Genomic DNA, 23794 nt, shown 5'->3' with positions numbered 1-23794 from the left:
TCCACACAGGAATTGAAAGAGGCATTTCAGCTGGCAGATGGTTAAAACACATATGCAGAGGGATAGGCAATATTTGTAGGCAGTACAGGAGGCTGTCGTCTAGACTTGGGTCAGCAATGCCAGGGTTAAAGATAAAACAGCAGGGAATTTGAAGGGAAGAGGAAGACTGCTCGGAAATCAGAGGTGAGCAGTGCTCCAACATCCAAACAGGTTACACGTCTAGCCGCACGCTGACACGTCAAGGGGCAGCAAGAGCTCAGCCTCTGGATGGAGGTTCAGTAACAGGGATTCGGTCTGTGAAATGATTCCAGAAAGACTAGAGGGGCTAGAAGAAAGGCTGGCAGATTTTCAGCATCTCTCAGAAAACATCAGATGCCGATAAGTGCTACAGCAAAGATCGAGGCAGAACTTTACTTTAAAAACTGGATCGTAAGGAGTGAGAGAAAAAAAAATGGCTGGAGAAGAAAGAGGACTCAGAAGTAAGTGTAGGAATTCAGTTATCAGACGTAGAGTCTGTGCTTAGGTTAGAAAGGCATCAAGGGAAATGTGTCAGAATAAAACAAATCATAAAACTGAGTTATGATTAAAGATTGGTCCATACACATAATTATTTTCTGATACAATGTTATCAACTGTAAACACTTTTTAAGCGGTGTTGTGTGGCTCCCCGTCCCCCTAATTTTCTTGGTAAGAGCTTTTAAAAACAAGGGAAAGAGACGAAGGAATATACGTGGTAAACATCCCAGAGGACATTCAGAGGAATGATTCTTCAGGCTGATCTCAGGTCAGTTTCAGAGGCTCCCACGCAGCTCTCCCAAGGAGACTCATTTCCACAATTGATTATAACGAAGTCACAGAGAACCCAATGAGCCTAAGTTCTTCACTGTGGGATGGCTCAAAATTACTTAAAATTCATCAAAGGAAAAATAAAAAGGTAGATGACAGTCAGATGGTACTACCTCACAGTCTGAACTTTCTGGTCACGTTAATTACCCTGGGTAATTCTCATCATGAGATTAACGGTGGGAAGTCAGGGTGTAGGGGGCAGGGTTCCGAGTCAATGATTTTGCTTTGCATTCTTTCTGATTATGGAGGTAAATCTCTGATGGTTCTATACCAACACTAATTTTATTTTGTTAACTGTTTAAAATCTATTTGTATGCCCGATGGTAAAAATATCTATAGTTGATGCGATGGCTAATTTCACGTGTCGACTTGACTGAGCCTGTGAAGGTGTTTCTGGATGACAGTAACATTTGGGCCTGCAGACTGAGTACAGTAGACTGATCTCCCCAGCGTGGGTGGGCCTCATGCAGTACGATGAAGGCCCCTGCACAAAGGCAGAGTCGGGGGAGTTCCCTCTCTCTGCAAGATGGTTTTTGAGACGGAACACTAGTCTACTTCTGCCTTCAGACTCAAACTGAAACCCTGGCTTTCCCTCAGTCCTGAGCCTGCCAGCTTTCAGACTAGACCTCGCACCATAGGCTCTCCCGGGTGTCCAGCTTTTGACCCTTCAGCCTCCATATAACTATGGGAGCTCATTCCTTCTAATAAGTCTCTTCCTCTCTTTCTATAGATCCTACTGGTTTTCACTGGAGAACCCCAACTCATAAAGGTGACTTATTATCTCTCTACTCTATACATAATCTCTGTTGCTCAAATTTACCAATGACTCATCGGTCAGAGAAGCTTCAGTCCTTACACTTACATGAAACAGAAAGATGAAGGGCCTCTCGGCAACGCTAACTTGCTCTGTGTCCTTCCTTCTCTTGTCTTGGAAGCACACCCAGCTACATCAGTATATGAAGTCCAGGATTCCTGTGCTGCGTTCTTTGCTAGTCTTATATGATTCATTTTTATTCTCACCATTAGCCTGTAGTAGTGATGTCTGATTTCCCCCCACCCCTCCTCTTTGATTAGTATATTTGTACAGTAAACTAAAGCTTTTAAAATGTGACCTGGTCCCTACTGGGAAATTTTTACCTCCATTTTATCCACCAAAGGTGACTCAATTTTATCCTTCTCCTTGCAACTTTAAAAAGTTATTACACACACAGACACACAATTGTGTTTTTTATTCATCTTCCCTAAAAAAGGCCTAGAATATTTTAAAAGGCCCCCAAACCTTGTAGAAGCTAGAGTGGGTATGGTATCCTGGAGTGTGATTATTAATTAAAATGTCCCCCTTTGCTTCCTAAAGAATAAGGCAATACCTAATATCACAAAACTTCCCCCCCCAGCCTCTTTTTCCCTTTCATGTTGGAATACAATGGTTCTAGTGATGTGAAAATGCACCAGCACCACTGGAGTGTAATTGAAGGTGGATTTCCACTCAGCTGGCATGATGACGGCACAGCCACTTTGGGAACCGAAATATAATAAAAAGTCAGTGAGGTGACACGACCCGGGAGCAACATATTGTTCACGCAAATGCTTTTTACTTGGTACCATGTGATTCTCACAGCAAGTCCATTTGTGAATTTGGGAGAATAAAATCAGCAATCTGCGTGGCAGGTATGGCCAAGGTTATCTGTATTTCTATGTGCAGACCTGAATCTATAGATCTAAATCCAGCTCAGTTTTGGCTCTTGTTAAACAAGAGGAGATGTGCTGTCCCCACACAAGTGTAGGCTCCTAATTAAAAAGAACTCAAGGCTCCATGAATCTTCCCTCCTCAGGCTCCATCTGCCCTGAGAATCCAGAGCCAGGTTTTGTCTTCAGCAGCCGAAGATGCTGGATTTCTGAGTTTTCCTTGAATATCTCAGATCTCTACAAGACCATCAAAAAGTAAAAGCTTCTAAAATTAATTTTTAGGGTTTTGTTTTGGTAGAAGTATACATAGACTATTTGGGAATAAACAGATTTATATCTATACACTGATTCATCATTAAGACAGAAAAATAAAATCTGTTGTTCCCAGACAGCTAGCAACAGTTTTAAGGGAAAATGCCTTTATATATGAATTCATTTATCTCCCTCCCTTTCCCCTCTCTGTTTATCTTGAAAGAAAAAAAGGTTTAAAATTACTTATGTATATTTTCAAATAAAAGTGCATAGACCCACCTTCCAGATTTCTGCATCTGCATATAAAATACTCCATTTATGTAAATGTCACTAAGGAAATTAAGTTGGAGCTCACTGTTTAAGGACAAACTTTTAAAAATACTGATTATGTATATATGCATCTATTCAGGTAGGGAAACTAGAATTTTTATATCGATATAACCTCCTCTATATAATTTCCACTCGTAATGTGGTTAAGCATTATACTTTTGAGGAATATTACTTTACCCTCAGTTGTTTTATAGTATGCTTTTTTGTTTTTTTGTTTTTTAAGACTATTTGGTGTTCATTTAAGAAAATTTGGATATTATGAAAAATGTATTAAGAAGTTCATAATGAACAGATACCTATCAATTAGAGATAATTTCTGTCAGTATTATCCACATTTTACTTCATTCAGAATCTCTTCTCTAGCTATCAACATGTTTGTAATAGTAATACTGGGGTCATAGTCTATACAAATTTTTATAACACTTTTATTCACTAGATTACATTTTCCAATGACATTATATTTTTTGAGAAAGATGATTTCTCATGACATAGTAGTATTCCACATAAGGATATATTCTTTCTTAAATCACCTCAATTTAAAATATTCATTTGTTTCCAATTACTTTTATTATTACGTATATTGTGATAAATATATCTGTGTACGTCTTTATTTCTTTAGACTTAGAATGATTCACATTTAATAGATTAAAGGAAATTCCAAGGCTTCTGACATGTTCAGCTTCTAACAATTATGGCTTAAATTTGAATTAAGTAATGTAATATGCATTACTAAGTAATTCTCCAGTCACTTTGCTATAAGACACCATAAAACAAATCACTTGAAGTGTGTGAAGTAACGCCTAGGAAAACTTAACTTAATTTTCGAATTATAGAAAATTATTTTAAGAAATCTAGAGATAATACTTGCAGTTTGAAACCACAGAGCTGAAAATCACTTCTCAATAAATAATTAAAACATAAAGAATAGTATTAGAGACTAAACCATTTTTTCTTACATGAGGAAAAGGCAATCTCATGATGGAAGCTATCACTGAACTTTGAAACTGGAATGCAGTAATTCTCTCAAACATTAATATACTAACTACATTTTCAAATGTTCATAAAATCAAGAGACAAGATATTCTAATTGCTTCGGACAGACAGTGCCAGGAGCAGTCAGAGGGAAATGCATTTGCTGAGACTGAACTGGGAACTTGCCAGTATTTACCAGCAAGTTTCCCAGCTACACACAAAGCCAAGAAGAAAATGTCTGCCCCTAAGGCTATGGTACAAATGTGCGTCCCCTTAAAATCCACGTGCTGAAACCCTAATGCCGTGTATGCTGGCTTTAGGTGGGGCCTTTGGTAGGTGTGTAGGTTATGAGGGCGGAGTCCTCAGGAATGCGATTAGCACCCCATGATGCGCCCTCACCCCTCCCACCACGTCAGGACTGGGCGAGAAATCCACAGTCTGCCACCCAGAAGAGCTTGACCTGGCCGGCCCCCCAGTCTTGGGCTTCCGGCCTTCAGAATTATGAGAAACAAATAAGCCAGGCAGGCTGTGGTATTTTGTTCAGGCAGCTTGGCTAGACTAAGATACGGTCCCTCAAAGCACCCAAGTGGGAGTTTATCAAAGTTTTACAAAGGGAACGGTGCTACAAAACAAAGCTAGAACACGGCCCCAGAAAAACTGCCTTTGGAGACAGAAATACAAAGATGATGTTTGCTGAGTACAGGTTTCTGAAGCTGTAAGGATGCTGAGAAGTCATTCAAAAACTGAAGCAATGTCTACATGAACAACATGGGGAGGTCTGACTACATCAGCTCAGCTAACAGGTGAGTTAGCAGCAGGCTATGTTCTGAACGACTCTTCTGAAAAGCTTTGTTTACATGGATAGAAACTGATTTTTTTTTTCAATAGATGAGAAAGTTCATTTACAGAAATCAATTTCCTTCCACCATTTAAATGGTGAACCACATTTTACAACCTTATTAATATTAGAGTATTATTCTAAACATGTTTGCAATTTAGTGGCATAACATTGAGGCACTGTGCAATAAAAACCTTATTTCAAATGGTAGGAAGGTTTTTTGTGTGCATGTACGTGCTTTTTGTTTGTTTGTTTGTTTGTTTTGTTTGGCTATTTAACAGACAGCAATATCTATGAATACTTTTTAAGCTACTATTATAATATTGTTTCTGGAAGACACATTTAGCTTTTCAGTATGGAGTGATGGAGTAAATAGGCAATTAGAACTTATAATTTTAACTCTTCAAATCAGAAGACAAATCTGTAGGTCAGTGTTTTCCCAATTATGGGTTGCAGCTTGTTTTTAGGTCATGAAATCATTTAGGGGGTTATGGCAATTTTTTTAAAGGAAGAGAAAAAAGATTGAAAAGGAAACACCGAAATTATGAGAGTGCATTAAAGAACAAGGCAACTTTTATTTCATGAGACTTCGTTTCAGTGGGTATGGAGTATAAGAGAAAATGTTTTCTCACTGTTTTGATCAAAATCATTTCAACCTGGAGAATGTTATACTAAATGCAATAAGCCAGACAGAGAAAGAGAAATGCTGTATGATCTCATTTATATGTAAAATCTACGAAAGTAGAATTCATAGACTCAAAGAGTAGAATGGTAGTTGCCAGGGGCTTGCTGTATATTGGTCAAAAGGTACAAATTTTCAGTTATGAGATGAAAAAGTTCTGGGGAATCTAATATACAGCATGGTGATTATAGCTAATAATATTACTTTGTATACTTGAAACTTAATTATACACTAAGTGTTCTTAAATATAAAATAAAATAAGAGGGGATCTTCAGTGTTCTCACCACACACACAAAAGATGACCATGTGAGGTGATACATGAATTAATTAACTTGTTAGTGGTAATCATTTCACAATGTATATATATATTAAAATATCACATTGTACAGCATTTAAAAATCACACTGTACAACCTAAATATATACAGTTTAATTTGTTAATCACACCTCAATAATGCTGGAAACAATTCAGGTACTCAAAATTGCTTCTAGGTCTACCTTCGCCATGATGATGGATATGAAGGTTAAAATGAAAATAACTCTCAGAGCAAACAGATGTTATCCATTTGACCCTTTCAGCACCTGCTTTTGTTTTCTTTTACCCTTATTCCTAGAAGAAGGTAAATATACATTCACCAATCACTAACTACTGTTCCAACTATAAATAAATATAGCTGGAATGTTTCATGCAAGTTTATGTTGCGAGTGAACATTTTCACTAATAACCCACTCTGCAAACTCAAGGTTACTCAGAGGTTGATTTTTACAAGTCAGAGTCAATGACGAATGAGACAAAAATTAATCACTGCGTGGAGGTAAAAAGTGCAAGGAGAGGGTAAATAATATTTCGAATAGGCTCTAACGTATAGGATTTATTTTGAATTCATCACCAAAGAGCACTGTTGTCCAAGATGGAATATAGAGACTTTTCAACCAGATGAGTTACCGTTATCCTAGACTACAGAACTAACTATTTAGAAGTAGTGTTCACGTGTGTACATGTGTATGTGAAGAACAAGATGTTATTAATAAGTGTTTCCCTCTTCTAGATTTTCTGTATCTCCTACATTTTTCTGACCAAGCGATTTCAAAAAAGAGGCAAAATAGGACTGACATGCTTCAGTGCTCATGCTGTTGATAAACATAGGGTAGATACGGTTCTCAGCATATCTTTCACATTGTTGGTTATGGAAATTGAAGATGATTCAAAGAAGTAGAAAGGTACCCCATGCTCTTGGACTGGAAGAATTAATATTGTTAAAATGGTCACACTACCCAAAGCAATTTACAGATTTACTGCCATCCTTATCAAATGACCCAGGACATTTTTCACAGAACTCCAACAAATAATCCTAAAACTTATGTGGAACCACAAAAGACCCAGACTTGCCAAAGCAATCCTGAGGAAAAAGAACAAGTCTGGAGGCATGACCCTTCCAGACTTCAGACACTACTACCAAGGTACAATAATCAAAACAGCATGGCATTGGCACAAAAATAGACATACAGCTCAGTGGAACAGGATAGAGAGCCCAGAAATAGACCCACAACTTATGGTCAATTAATCTTCAACAAAGGAGGCAAGAATATACAATGGAGAAAAGACAGTCTCTTCAGTAAGAGGTGCTGGGAAAGCTGGACAGCTGCATGTAACTCAGTGAAGTTAGAACACTCCCTCACACCATACACAAAAATAAACTCAAAATGGCTTAAAGACCTAACAATAAGACATGACACCATAAAACTCCTAGAAGAGAACATAGGCAAAACATTTCCTGACATAAATTGTAGCAGTATTTTCTTAGGAGAGTCTCCCAAGGCAAAAGAAATAAAAGCAAAAATAAACAAATGGAACCTAATCAAACTTATGGCTTTTGCACAGGAAAGGAAACTATGAACAAAATGAAAAGACAACCTACAGACTAGGAGAAAATACTTGCAAATGATGAGACTGACAAGGTCTTAACTTACAGAATATACAAACAGCTCATACAATTCAATATAAAAAAACAAAACAAAACAAAACAAAAAGCCAATCAAAAAATGCACAGAAGACCTAAATATTTCTCCAAAGAAGACATACAGATGGCACATGAAAGGACGCTCAATACTACTAATTATTAGAGCAATGCAAAGCAAAAGTACAATGAAGTATCACCTTACCTTGGTCAGAATGGCCATCAGCAAAAAGTCTGCAAATGATAAACAATGAAGAGGGTGCAGAGAAAAGGGAATCCTCCTGCACTGTTGTCCTATGGAGGACAGTCTGGCGGTTCCTTAAAAAACTAAAAATACAACTATCCTACGATCCAGCAATCCCATTCCTGGGCATATATTTGGAAAAGACAAAAACTCTAATTCAAAAAGATACATGCACTCCAATGTTCATAGCAGCACTATTTATAATAATCAAGACATAGAAGCAACCTAGGTGTCTGTCAACAAATAAATAGATAAAGAAAATGTAGTATATACATACAGTGGAATATTACTCAGCCATGAAAAGAATGGAATATTGCCATATGCAGCAACAGGAATGGACCTAGAGATTATCATACTAAATGAAGTAACTGAGACAAAAACAAATACTATATGATATCACTTACATGTAGAATTTAAAAAATAATACAAATGAACTTATTTACAGAACAGAAATAGACTCACAGACATAGAAAACAAACTTATTGTTATCAAAGGGGAAAGAGGGGGAGGGATAAATTAGGAGTATGGAATTAACATATATACACCACTGTATATAAAATAAACAACAAGGATTTACTATATAGCACTGAGAATTATATTCAGCATCTTGTAATAACCTATAATGGAAAAGAATCTGAAAATGTGTATCTATGTAGACACACATTATATATATATAAACTGAATCACTTTGCTGCCTACCTGAAAACCAACACAATATTGTAAATCAACTATACTTCATTAACAAATGAATAGGGTAGGTATAATTCAGAATTATTTCCCTTTCTTAGAGGAAACATTAGTGTCCTGGGCTAATTCATCTTTCTAAATTAATTATTTTCTCAGTGTTGCTACTTACATTAAGTTATTCATACATTTAACTGAATTTGAAATGAAAATTGTATTCTATGGGCTTTGTATGTACTGCAGGATGAATGAATATGTTGGATTTCTTTGTTCTTTTCCTTTATTTTTTAATAAGCCCAGTTTAAATGAGTTCGAGATACAACTTCTTGAAGTATATGCGTATACATTTGCTTACTAATATTTCTCAAACTTGAGCAGTGATAAACTGATAATGTCTTAGTTTCCACCATTGTATGGGGAAAAAATGGAAATCTTTAAAACAAATATTTTCATTGGGCTGCATAAGAAACTATAGAAATGTTTAGATTTCACATTTGTCTTCCTCAATTTGTACAAATTTTTGGCTACATTGACAAAAATGTCTAAAGCCCACTTTTATTATATTTAAGCAAATCTATTAAGGTAAATTAGCTGTTGCATACTAGATTCCTTTGTTCATTCTTTTTTTTTTAAATAAACACAATTTAAATTAGATAGGAGTATCTTGGAATCCTAGATTAAACCAAATTAAATTAGTACATGTTTACTGACCACTATTCTTAAACTCCTATTCTTTTAGTTATAATGGTTCCTGTTATATGGAAAACCACCAGGAGGTTGGCTTTGCTCAGCGAATGCCAGCAGGGAGACCTTCTGACTTACACTTTATGTGTTTAGGCATTAGAAAAGAATCATTAATCATAACAGAATCCAGTGGGGAGATTTTCAACTGTGGTAAATATTTGTATGTGCATTTGTTTTATGTGTTATTCTGGTCACTGCAGATAATTTCTATTTGCTCTGTATCTCCTCAGGTATATTTATCCTGGGAAGTAGTGATAAAATACAGGGATCCATCATTTTGTCTCTGAACATTCAGGGCAAAAGCAAAACTAACAATGCAAACATAAAGTAAATATCTAGGTTTTTCAAAATAGCTTTTGATTTCAATAATTCAGATACACCTCTGACACACTGGTTCCCATGTCTTCCCTGAGTCCTTGCCAGTAACAGTCCACACAGCGCCATGCCTACACACAAAGCCGATTGTACGGAAAGACACATATCCTTGAGCAGGAGATACTCGGTCAGTGAACACTAGTTCTTGGAGCCACAGTGCTGAACTCTACAAACAATCCTGGAGCATCCCTTAGGTTACAGGTGCCGCTCTATACACACATATACAAGGGCGTGGTCTCTGCCTTCAAGGAGCTGATGGCATAGAGGGGAAATGAGATGGACCCAAACCATACAACGTGCTAGACACTGTCAGACCTATGCATATGGCGTCGTAAGTACACCCGGACTACTGAGCAATCAGAGCCAGCAGTTACACAGTTGAGCGTTCTGCTAAGAGCTTCTTCTCTCAGTATTTGATACATCTGTACTAGGCGCTCAGGAAATGTTCTTTTTCTCTCTGCCTTCCACTTCTAAGGAGTTCTTTACAAAATAAAACATCTATAACAAGGAACATCCAGAGAAACCTGGTGAATTTTTTTTAACTATTTATCGGTTGCATATCATCAATTATTTTCTTTGTTTGTGATATCTCACTTTGCAATTTCAGCTTCCTTTGTACCATATTAATCAAACAATATTCCGAGGTCACTAAGTTTGTTCAAATAACATCACCAAAGTCTCAGTGTATCATACCAGTATGATGTCAAAGTTAAAAAATGACCCTACTTAGCCAGGCAGTCTTCCCTCAGTTGATACATACCTCTTGTCCTTCCTCTTTGTACTCCCACCCCCTTAGTTTTCTGACCATTTGCACAAGTTTAGCAAGATCCCTTTGAAGTTTTAATTCAAGCAGCTGAACATACCTTTAAAGTCATAATTAAATCAATACAACCCCATTACTAATAGTAAAAGGTATTTTAATGCCCATAAAGTCAAATGATACTAAGTACTCTTACGTTAATAAAATTTTCTTTGTTTTTAAACATACAATATTAACTGAGAGAAACAGCCATCACTAGGTTTAAAATGAACTAGCATTGGTGAGAAATGGAAGATTTCAGTCCTCTAAGACGGTCTTGACCAACCTTCCTCCTCACCCACCCTTACCCTCTCAGCAAGTTTTCAAGTTTCCCTTTGTCAGTCTACACTCAGGGCAGCCAAGAAGTATCTCAAAAGCCTGAATCCAAACATAATCACGAGCATGTGATCCCAACAAAACAAAAACACAACCTTCGCCCTGGAGAGACCAATAGCAGTTTCCGGAATGAATACTGAATAGATTTCACTGACCTGAGGAAATATCGATTTGGCTCATCTTGGTCTGCGTGACGTTGACATGAACACCAACTTTGCTTTCGGTGAGGTCAATCTCCACGTAGCCCAAATTATCCGCAAAATGACTGAAAAGCAGGAGACCATTGGGGTTCCAAGTCCTGAACTGGAAACTAACTGATAACAGGTCCTGGTTAACCCGTCCGGGCACCTCCAGGTAACTGGTGGCATTGAAAAAGACAGGTACCGTGTAGGGCTCCACACAGGAGAAACTCAAATTTCCCTGTAAAACAGAAGGGCGTACGTTGAGGAAATCTAGAATGAAATAAGCATCTATATAAAACAGTAGAAAAAGCTACAGTTCTACAAATTTCCAAGCAGAGCTTGAGCTGGAGCTTGTGTGAAACTCTCCCATGCAGCAATCTGACACAGACTCAGCAGCTGGACACCTTGGCATGGAAGAGGCCTCTCTGCTCTGGCTGACAGGGTCTAGCAGATGGCCATCAAGCTGAGGGTTCACACAAGCACCGTCCAACATGGAACTGACAGTCCGACACACTGATGTGATGAGCTGGCCATGGACTGGATGTACTCCTGTGTTATAGGACTGAGTGTGGACCACTGGACTTTCTGAAGATGGCAAAGAGCTGCTTCCTCCCTCCGCCATTACTGATGATGTGTGAGCCACGGAGGAGATGCCACCGCCCTCTCCTGGATGGCCTTGGTCACGTGTTTATTACTACATTATTCCAGTATCAGTGGGAACTAGGACCACTTGGTTACTATTTATTACAGTGATATCATGGCACAAATATTGTTGGGTTTTGTCCCCATACCTAATATATATGAATTAACATTAACTATTTAGCATCAGCATAATTGTGATTATTTCAGATTATTTTGTTATTCAACTTAAAATCCCATCTAAATTCCCATGAGGCTTGCATGTATCATAACGCATTAATGCTTGTGGAAACAGTGACATGAATGTACAAAATGAAAAAAGAACTTGCAATAATTAAAGCTTACTCCTTCCCCATCACACTCCCTCTTCCTGGTATGAAAAAAGTTGACATATTATACAGATACATTGAATTTTATACTCTAATGTCTTAAGTATCTTCCTTTTAAAGAACTAAAAATCTACATTTTCTTCCATCTTTTTTTTTAATCCCAGCATAGTATCTTGAATACGATTTGAAGACATTTTCACTTCATCTTTCTTTCTTTCCTTCTTTCCTTCCTCCTTCCTTTCGTCCACACCACATCATTTACCCCTAGAGGCACAGCTCTTCCATTTCAGTACATGAACCATTAAGCCTAACGTAGGCTGTCCCCCTGAATTAATATTCAAATTAAATTTGCACTGTACCTTCGCAGATGATTATTTTAAAATACTTTTCCTGATGAAAAGAGCTGCTGATGCTTCATAACTGAAATGTTGTGGTAGCCCATATACCTGTGTCGTGGGGACTGTCTCCCGGCAAAGTCAAAGCTCCTTTCTAAGGCTGACCCTGGAATCAACATACAAGGGACTGGGTGTGTGTGTGGAGGGGGTGCGAGATGAGGGCTGAGTCAGTTTCACTGAAATATCAGCACCTGACGTCCTTGAAAGCAGATTCCCTGCATGAATATTTGCCAGTTGAAGAGCTGCCTGCAAAGTGCCTCACTTGCCTCTCTACTGCCTGAAATTTTAATCCATACACATATTTTGGTGTAAAAGCCTTTTTTATGTCTGTTCATTCTATTTTAACAAATATAGACAAGTCATGCTTTACTAAATATCTTTGTCATTCAAGTTAAAATCACATTTATAAGCATGATATATTTGGCAGTGAAGCTGGTTTTGGAATGAGTCTCCGTAGTGCAATTCTCTGAAGTTTGGGCACCTAATGGGTCCATCCGAGGATCAACGGGGAGGTTCAGGCAGAAATAACACTTGACCTTTTCTCAAAGAAGCAAACTTTCCAAAGATGGAAAGACTACTATGATGATTTGGACTCTGTGCCCTTCTGTCCTAAGCAACAATTTCTGAGGAAACAGGACTCTGGCGCCATTTTATCCAAAGCTTAATATAGCATATATATAAGTACTGCTCTAGATGAGAAATAACACAGCGTGAAAGGAGACATGACCTCGGGGATCATATACTGTGAACCCACAACCTAGGTTTGCACTCATATTCAGTCACCTTGCAAAATCATTTTCTCAGGTTAAATCTCAGTTTTCATCTATAAATTGTTCATGATCATACCTCCTTTGTAGCGTTATTCTTAGGTTATCATATATGTACCATGCCGAGCACAGCGCCGGTTGCCTATATATGGAGCTGTTATCCCTACAGTTGATATATGTACGAGAAAATTTCACCAAAGATCAGTTTTTAAGTATTAATATAAATTCATCACCATTTTAAAGAAAAATAATTAGTAAAGAAAAATTTTGCATTAAATTAATATTTTTTTAGTTTCTTATATATCCAGCCTGAACTCTTGTTTATTCATTAGGTATTTCCATCCATCCAATAATTTTATGAAAGCCCTAGGCTCAGACCGGGGGTAATGAGAGCAGCAGAATTCTTTCAGACACACAGTGCAAACACTCATGGTATCACCTACTTCCTCTGGCCCCCAGATATACGGGTCTCTGGAATCCCAGCCTCTTCCAAATGATACTTTGGGGTTGAAGCAGCTTCTGTTCCTGCAGGATCGTAGGGAGCTCACATTCCACTTTGTAAGCTGCCGTCTTTTACGCGGTGTCACAGGGAGGCAAGTGTGCTAGAGAGTCCCCTGATTCTTCGCTCTCCTCCTTGAAAGAACTGGACCAGGAAACACTCACACCAGAGCCAGGAGACCACTGTGCGCTTCTGAGTCACAGCGTTCACTCTCCAATGCAATCACTCTTTACTTAATTGCATAATATTTAAGTATGCTTAGAGCTTTGACAAATAGCTTATTGATTTGCATATTTGGATGAATTATCTTTGGAAACAGGGAAGTAAATAGAATAAAGTTCCTGCTTTAAAAACTCTTAAAATACTGAATTACATCGTAAACAAGAAACGCAGAGCTAGACGTGTTGGGACACTTGGAAACATGATGCTAACAATTTAGCAGCTGCTGAAAAGCTGGCGTGAAACCTGCTCTGAAGTATATACCTGGTCCTCTGTCGTGGGGAGCCCACACACCCTGCAGCAGAAATTCTGGGCCCCTCTGAATAAAACTTACTATTTCAGGTTAATTTAACTCAAAACCCAGTATCTATGCTCAGAGTATATTCAGTACCTCCACATTTTTCAGGTGACACTAAAGTTAGTTTTGCATGGTTGAGCCCACCACGAGGACCATGATAGATGCTACGGTATTGTTCATTAACAGTCCACACAAAACAAAGTCTTTGATTTCTCTGGGAACCGCTACTTTGGGGGTGAAAGCTCTTACCACATTTGACGGCTCCAGCTTTTTCCTTCTCGCGAGATCAGTGATGTTGATGCCATTGTAGTTAATGCTTTCCATGCAGCCTCTGAAATTCTTTCTGCTGCTGGAGCTTGGCTTGCCAGAGAAGGGGATGCCTCCGAAGGTGATCTTTGAGAAAAAGAAAAAAGGTAAACACACTGTGTTGACTTAAAGAAAAAATAACAGCATTCACAATAAATTAGACGACTGCTAATTCAGCTAGGGTCGGTCACCTTGACCTCAGCCCACAGACACAGACACTTTTCTTCCTGCCCCCCAAATCTCTGGCATAATAACTTACGTTGTTCCTGAAGAGCATCCTGACTGTCATTCATTCTGACAATCAGATTATAACTTGAACAAGAAGAGGCACGACCCTTAGCATTTGCACCACCCCGAGGACATTTTATAAATTTCCCTGAGAAGGTTTTAAAAGATGTTACACAGCAAACATCTTTTTGTTACATAATATTAAAAATACAGTTTTATGTTGATCGTTCAAAGACATACCACCAACAAAGGCTTTTGGTCCTCATGAGATAATCAGCACTAATATCTCAAGTTCATAAAACTTCAACCCGAAGCAAGGAATACTGTATTCACTCATCTTAGACATTGGAGTCGAATGACCGGTAGTGTAGATAATTCATTAGACTTATTTTGAACACAGAAAACGGTTCAAAAAGTCTCATTACTCTATCGATTAGGAATATCTTTGGACTCAGAGGCTGTAATTTGAGAAGTACAGACTTAAAAATATTCCAGGTCTCCTAAATCCAAAGGAAAAAGGTCAATGCTCCTCCCCGTGACTCTCAAGCTACTATGACCGATGAAGATAGAGCATGTATTTTCCCACATCTCTTTGGTCAAATTACAGTACTGAAATATCAATTTCATATCATACAAATTATACTTAATTATGTGTTGCCAATAATGAATTTTACTGCTAATTGTGAATGAGTAGTTAATGAATCTGCTATTGTAGCTGTAATATCAAGATATATAATCTAGATCTTAAATTTATATTAATTATTATTCAGTTACCATGACCAATTTTTCTTGCAAAGTTTAAAAAATGAAAACAAAGTTAAGACATATTTCAACGTCAATACTTCATATTCGATACATAAGACAGAGATCTTTGGGTTCTAGGAGACACAAATTATGTTTCTGTTATTCAGTGTTTTGCCATTTTAAACGCTTAACTAGTTTTTTTTTGGGGGGGAAATGTACAAATTAATAATGATTTAGGAGACAGTATAAACCAAAAAGACCTCACTTAAAATAAAAATAAATGTATGAATAATCATTAGCTGAATATATGTCATTTACCATAGAGTTTATATATGGGAAGAAACAAGAAAAACTAATAATAAATACATTGAAAGGAATTAGGAAACAACAGAAGAAAAAACAGAGAGTACTCGAAAACAGGTTAGGGAAATATTCTCAAGTGGTGTTGACCTGAACTGACTAGGTGCTATATACATGCACTTAATGCCAAAGGTGAGAATTACTGATACTTTCATGGAGTGTTGTATTTCCTGCCCACGATTTATTTGATCAAATTCTGCTCCAGTTGATAGTAACAAGACCTTCTATGCTTAATGACATGCAGCATCACAGTGTGAGTAACAGTACTAAATGTTAGTTTAAAAGTAGTGTTTTACTCTTCTCTGTGCACAGTTTCTTTATCTGGGGACTCTCATTTTCGTTTGGGATGGTGATTCAAACACTCCTTATGGTTTCTCTGTGTTTGACAGCCCTCGGCACGTGTCGTGTCCCTTACAGGAGGTTCCCTGGCGAGGCGTCGCAGGCTCAATTTACCAGATTCCTTACAGTTAAGAGACGTGGGTTCCAATCCCAGTTCCTAATCTACCTCATCATTGGATATTAGGATTTCCCTTCTTTCTGGTTATGGATTCTCACCAATAAAGCACAGTGGCTGGACCACAAAATACCTTCTGATATTGTACGTATTCTCACAGTATAAAACTATTGCATTTGTTAGACTAATAATCAGATATTGATATGACTCATATGAGTGCCTCATTAATGACACTGCCATTCACTGACAACCGGACTCCAAAAAAGAACTGCACCGATCCAAGAGTTTACAAAGTGTGGCAGAGACTACTAGATGCCTCCGAGTATCCTTTCTCCCACCTTCTTTAAGAAAAAACATTGCTTTTCAGCGGGCACATGCTCTCCAGCCAATACATGGCATTGATCAATCTCTTTAAATAAATTTCGGTCTCATGAGATTTAGGTGGAAGGGCTGCGTGTGACCCTAAGAACTATACCTAAAAGGGGGGAGCTGTGGGGTACAATCTCCTTCACTCCCTTCCCTCCCACTGGCTGGAATGCAAGATGGAATGTGAGTGATGTGCAGAGGGGATGGAGCGGCAGCAAGAAAAAACAGACTGGGGTCTTGACAACCATGATGCCGGCATTCGAGCCCAGGGCTACCTGCCTACAGGCTCCTTTTCTATGAAAGGAATAAGCACACATCCCTTGCAGTCTAACTGATATATTCGTGATTTACATTACTTCCTGCTACCTCCTCACATAGCCCTGTGAGCAATGTGCTCTTATAGTCACTGTTATAGCAGGGGAATATAATTTCTCCACTGACACACAACCAGTAAGGGGCAAAAAGGGATTTAAACCCAAGCTTTTTCACTCTGGTTTGAGCCCAGGCAATTGATTACCTCCAAAATTCTAACCAGTTTCTCAAATCTTAGCCCAGTTCTGCAACGGACAAGGGGGAGCCATTCCTCTCCTCTCAAAGCAGAGTGTATCGCAAAGGCGAGGGCATGACATCAAGTGCATGCGTCTTGGAACACGGATGAAGAGTGGGGAGAAGCCGGGACAAACTGCAGGCTGCGGTCCTGCCCCGCGTTCTCCCTGGCCAAGAGGAGGAAGGATGAAGCGAGGTGCCTCTGAGCACTGCTGCACCCTCCTCAGGCCACCATGCAGCTAGCAGCTTGACCGAAGTGGTGACTGGGTCACCATGTGGTGTAAATGGGCTACCGAGAAGTGAGGGAGGCGAACTCTCCAGGCTTCTCCCCACCAAATGCCCACTTTGAGCTACGACAGAGGAACAAACTCGTCTTCTGTTGCTTCTTTCATGATGTAAAGGTCTGGAAATGAGGACAGGGATTATTCAACGAGCCCTAGTGTTATGTACCTAACCCCATGGTGCACTGCATCCTGCTCATACTGGCTCATGAGAACTGATGGTTAAAGTCATTGCGAAAAATGAAAATATATAAGCTTTAAATTAAATACACTATATTAAACAAAAAATTAACGACTACTTGGAACTCACCTCTACATTTTACTATCATGTATGCTCTTGAGTTTATTTGCATTATTGTGTCTATCTGATGGAAACACTGTATAATGTATATATTTGGTGTCTGTCCGCTATGTTCCTAGCACAGAGCTCCCAAAATCTCTGCAATTTCCTGAGTGAGAGGTGTGTCTCTTGTTATTCATAACAAGCCCATTGCTTCAAGGAGATGTATATAAAACACCAACAGATCCACTCAACTGTACTCCCTGAGTTTCTTTAAACAAGTAAGCAAAGAGAATCGCTATATATTAAGGTAAACATGGAGAGATACAAAAGCAGGACCAACCATTTCATTACAGCTTACGCCAGCAACTGCGTATCTGAGAAAAGTAATCAGGCAGTGGCTCGACGAAGTGAAATGAGTTGAGTCTATCCTGATTCTTTCTTAGTAAACTTAAATTTCTTCCTATGTCTCTCTGACAAATACATCTCAAGCATTTCAGTCTACAGGTGAGGTTCTCCGACGTGGTATTCTACACAGATGGGCTTCAAAGTGTCCACGAAACTGCTGACCCAGTGGAAACCACTGTGTGTCTGCGTGAATATTCATAGATTTCATCACAAACTCAGTAGGGTCTATGACCCCAAATTTTTAATTCTGGTTTTTGAAAATTGGAATTGTGTTTGCCCATTGCTAATGATCCAGGATTTCTCACCTCTTCTACGGTACTTCAAAGTTTATTACTGGAGAACGAATAATTCATCTTTAAATTCTCTCATACAGTGGGAGATAAAGTCACATAAGCTAAGATTTATACTAATTCAGAGAAGGTAGACACTTCTGGGATTTTCACAGTGTTTCCCTTTCAACAATCATTTCTGATTTAAAGAGACGTTTTTGGAGGGGCAGTTATTTCCTGATAACCTCACATTTACTTGAATGCTGATAAAGTTTCCATCGAAGTTTACATAGTATGTTCTATTCTAAATTTCTATTAAGAAATGTATGTAATGTATCCATATTACAGAAAACTGGAAACTATTTAAACGTATAAAGAAAGTAGAAAACATAGTTGTATATCCTGACTTTTTCATTTACCATTTTATGGTGGGCACATTCTATATTCTAAAAGAATTATGTATAGATATTGGTAACACACATACGTGTATATGTCTATATCTGCAATTTTGAAACTGGGGGCCAAGGCACACTGAGATGGTGCAGCAAACTCATAGGGGTGTCCCGGTGATGAACACCTTCTTCCAGAACTTTCTTCCCTATTTATGAGTAACATTTTTGATCGACATTTTAAGTCTGAATTGCTTTCCAAATAATTTATTAAAAAACTTGACACGCCTACCAGTATATTATGAGAATACATATATTTTTACTGAACCAATATGATCATTGATTATTTTTTAATATCTGATCATTTGGAAGATGAAAAAAATCCTCTTACTTATGGACAATCTCTTCAAAATATTCTGTATTTTTATTTCTTTTATGACAATTATATTTGAGAAAATAGAACTTGTCAAAAGAACTGTCTACAGTCAAAAATCTATAAATGACTTAATGTAAGTCAGAACTCAGGATTTCTTATTCAACATTTTGTAATAAATATCAGGCAATCCTGTATACATAATACACTGTAAATTATTGAGAACAAGCAATTTATAATTAATTACCAACGGAAAGATTACAACTTACATTTATTCTGGACTTGTTAAATGGCCCTGATAATATGATAAATGGTCCTTCTCTTCAAATATATGTTACTTTGGTACCAAGATTTTTAAAATATTTTAAGTACTCATTATTAAAAATTTAGAAATGTGTAAAATGACATATTAATAACTTAGGTTATGAAGTTGCATGTTAAGTTCTCTTTGGAGAATAAAAGGAAAATGGTGTAGGAACGTATATGATTAGAAGCACTATGCTGTACACCAGAAATTGACACAACAATGTAAACATTGACTCTACTTCAATAAATATACATATATAAACAAAAAAAAACCCCAAACAATAAATACGACAGTACAGCAGGAAACTGAGGCAGCTGCTTGGCGCCACAGTTCGCACATCCTCAAGCTTACCTCATAGTCCAAGTCCAGGTAGTCGAACTCCCCGTTGGTGCGGAAGTGTTGCACGCTCCTGTCCAGGGTGAGGTTGATGGTCCGGCCCTGGCGCTCAATGACCACAGAGTGCCAGTGGTGGTCGTCCAGTAGACTTCCTGTCATCACGGATGTGTGGCCATATATGGGGCCAAGCTGGTTGCTTCCTGAGTCACACGAGTGGAAAAGAAGGAAGGCAATGACGTCACGACTCTGTGTCAAAGGAGACCTTTCGTTTACAAAGTCGTGGGTGGACGTGCCACCAAAGCTCTGTCCACGGAAGCTAACATGGGAAACCAGCATGCAGCTACACTTTCCAACAGTTTTATGTTCAAACTACATAAAAGCTATTAAAGATGGAAAAATGTCTGCTTCCTTAAAAAAATGAGCTTTCTTTTCCCCCCTCAATTCTGCTAAATTTGGTAGATTCCTTATAAAGTCAGTGTCCCATGGGCTCTGAAGCCAGCATGCCTGGACTCTGATGCTGCCTCCACCACTGTCTTGATCCATGAACTTGGCCAAGTTGACAATTCTGCAAGCCTTTGTTTCCTCATATGTAAAAAGTGAAAAATAGTAGTGCCTGCTTTACAAGGTTGCCATGAGGATTAAATTAATTAGTACATGCAAAAAACTTTTACACTTCTTGACATATAGTAAATATTCATTAAAAGTTACCTGGTAATTTTTTATTATTACCATTATTATTATTATTTTTGGTCAAGAAAATGCAGCATGACAATTTTCAGATTTTTTTTTCATGACTCCAAAAGCCATAATCTTCAGCACAATGTAATATTTAATGTCATGGAAAATTTACTCAAGTTCTACTTTAACATAAAAACTTGCAAAAATATACAAGCAGCATTAATCCAGTTTTGAAGTAAGATCTTCATAACAACAAGACTATAAATAAGAGTGAAAGGTTGCGAGAACATGTGATCGTTCCTGAGGTCATCTCTGGACGCTGTTTACATATTCTATATACAATTTTCTATTTTGTCTAATCAAGTGCTGCTTTTTACGTTCAGACAAAAACTAAATGCTGTAAAGGTATAACCTTGTTTCAGAATAAACAGCATAATGGAAAGAAGAGAACAAACGACTGACTGAAGAATTACGTTATTTCCATTTTTTCACATTCGGGATGCTAACGATGCCTATGCCCCACATTCCTCTGTAGATTTCCTAGATGAAATTGTCTTCCCTTTTGGTGATGAAATGAAATGCTGATGTGTGATTGTGACTGTGTGTGTATGTACATGGGGGCTGGGAGAGGGGCAGAGAAAAGAAAGAATTAGTTTAAGTGAAAGGCTGCATTCAGTTTCATTGCTTCAAATTTCTAGACTAGAACACTAGCCGCAGCCAGACGTCCCTGGTATTTACGTAACGGCATTAAGAGCGATAGCGGGGACCTGAGTGGGTATATTTCCATGGCTGTCATAAATTCCAGACAGTTAGTGAAACTCTAAGTAAACCGCTTTCCCGTGAAATGGTAATGAGCTTGTCTGTGAGGCCGTGTGATCAGTTTCTGTTTCACAACAGTAATGTCACACTCACACCAAGCACGGTGGCTATTAAAGGCAAGTCTTTGTTTCATTTTTTTTTTCTTTAAAGGAGAAAGGTTTGAAAAACTAAACTTCTTTAGATAGGATCCAATTGCTCTGAGTGTGTGTGTGAGTGTGAGTGTGTGTGAGTGTGTGCAACCGTGCATGTTGTTAAAAAGCACTTACATTTTGTTTTGTGGTTTCTCTTCCCCCATCCCTCCTTACTCGCTACTGACCTTATTTCAAAACTTATTTCGGGCTATTTTTCTCCCAGGTGACATATGAATACATGTTCAGTATTATAGATGGAGACTATTATAACGAATTAATATGTAAAACATTTATGACTCATTTCTACCACTAAAGATAGTATGGTCTATTTCCTTCCAGACTTATATACATACATTTAATTATATACATAATTCTATAATGCATATAATTCATATACATAATGTGAAAATATTGATATATTCTTTACAGTTTTTCTGAAGTTTTCATTTAATGCTATACAGTATTTCTCACATAATTAAAATTATTCATAGACATTTTCAATACATATCAACCTATTTCTATACATTAAGCTTCTTTTCTTTCAATTATTGATTTTGTAATTAATATTGTAAAGTAAATCCTTGGACTTAAGTATTAGTTATTTCTTATTGTTTCTTTATGATTATCATAACAAAATATGTAGACAATTTAAAATATCCGAAGATATATTATCAAATTATTTTCCTGAAATATTTCTTTTTGTCACATAATTCACCAATACTGGTATTATCATTTTTAACATTTACTTACTTGAAAAAATTGGAATCTTATTGTTTAATTGTGCATTTCTTTTATATAGAGTTTGGCTGACCATTTGGTATTTATAGAATATTTATAATTTTTCTCCTATGAGTTGTCTTTTATATCCTTTGGCAATATTTTCTCTTAAAGTCTTAGTATATTCTCATAAAGTGGTATGAATCCTTATTCATGAATGATACTAAATTTCTATATTTGACATTTTCCCAGGTTTTGGCATGCATTTTAATGTTATGATTATTTCAATATAAACATTTAAGTATTTTTGTGTAATTAAGTAATTGGCTTTTTTGGATAATTTTTGGTTATAGAAACTATTATTTCTATCAGATAAGATTTTAAACATGAAAAGTTTTATAATAAAGGATAAGTCTTTGTAGACACTATATCAAGTATATGAACCAAAAACACTAATTGAAGTTGTATTTTTAGTATAATACTGATTTTCAAAGTAATGAAAGTTTATATGTGGGACACAAGCCATATGCAAGAATGCTAGAACCACCATATTGATAAGGAAGGCATATAAGCAGGATCTGTTTTTGTGTTTTAATCTTTGCTTTTGTAGCTTTCCATTGGGGTGCATTTATCATGTGAATTTTAGTTATTCATATATTTTAGATCATAAAATCTTTATCAAATTCTAAACTCACTACCGTAGGAAAAATGTGGACTATATGATGCCCTTCAAACAACTCTTGCATAAATCCTAAAATTTTTAGGTAAGCAAGAGGACTGACGTACTGTTAATGTACATGAATTATAATTCTGAACGTCAGTTTCTGTGTTGTGGATCTTCCCTTGAGCTCTGAGTAAATCTTAGCGACATTCAACATACAAACATGTGTAGTACTGTCCACTTCAAAATTACAAAAACCCAAAACACAGCAGTAATTCTTTCGTTGAGTTCATCTCATTCTCCAGCCAACATTTCATTCCTCATTGACTATATTTAAAATATTCATTTCCACACCTTTCATCTTTTCTTAACCTAAGACATAAAGCTACTGTCATTTCTATTCCATTGACAGTATATCAACAGTAATCTCTGTGTTGCCAAACAGTGACCTCATTTGTCTGTCTTCTGCTTAGGTGACATTTGAGGTGAATTCAACACAGCAGCCCACAGCAGACTGCCTCTTTCCTTCCCCAGTCTCTTTGATGCCATATGTTCGTATTTCCTCCTATATTCCCTGTCCACTTCTCAGTCTCCATGTAGCATGTCTCCTGTCAACCTCATGCATGCAGCTCCCTAATAGAAATCTCAACTTTGATGACTGATAGGCAACTAAAATGCACCTATACAAGCAGATCTCGACAGTTCCTCTATTAGAAGAAAGTAATAATCCTCTATATGGAGGAAACTCTGTAGAGAAAATAAAGCCTTCTGTATTTCTGAAAATAACACTAACGTCCATTTGGAGCTCAAGCCATTCCCTAGAAATTATCCTTTATATCATCTCTTTCTTACATCATATCCAATTTACTACAAATCATACTGAATTTAGCACCAAAATCATCTCCCATGTATACCTATTTCTCTTCATCTCCACTGACAACAACCTCCTACAAGCCAGTGCCACCTCTCACTTGTACTAGGCAGACATCTGGCTTTGACTATCATGTTGATACAAGCATTTTTTTCTTACAGAAGTCTCAGTACATTAAAAAAAAAATAAGATCATGG

General features: G+C 37.4%; 1 protein-coding gene across 1 annotated transcript in view; it reads right to left on the bottom strand.

The window, feature by feature from the left end:
* LOC102513310 (contactin-associated protein-like 2) overlaps positions 1 to 23794 on the bottom strand; it is a 1230151-nt gene that overhangs the window by 391250 nt on the left and 815107 nt on the right. Inside the window, exons 7-9 of the mRNA XM_032484371.1 lie at positions 19736 to 19920; positions 14323 to 14466; positions 10901 to 11165 (exon numbers count right to left, since the gene is read on the bottom strand). Of these exons, the coding sequence (XP_032340262.1) occupies positions 10901 to 11165; positions 14323 to 14466; positions 19736 to 19920 (594 nt within the window). The remainder of the gene's footprint in view (positions 1 to 10900; positions 11166 to 14322; positions 14467 to 19735; positions 19921 to 23794) is intronic.

Source organism: Camelus ferus, chromosome 7 (assembly GCF_009834535.1).
Source record: "Camelus ferus isolate YT-003-E chromosome 7, BCGSAC_Cfer_1.0, whole genome shotgun sequence".
Classification (NCBI taxonomy): Eukaryota; Metazoa; Chordata; class Mammalia; order Artiodactyla; family Camelidae; genus Camelus; species Camelus ferus.
This window is presented reverse-complemented; position numbering and strand designations above follow the sequence as displayed.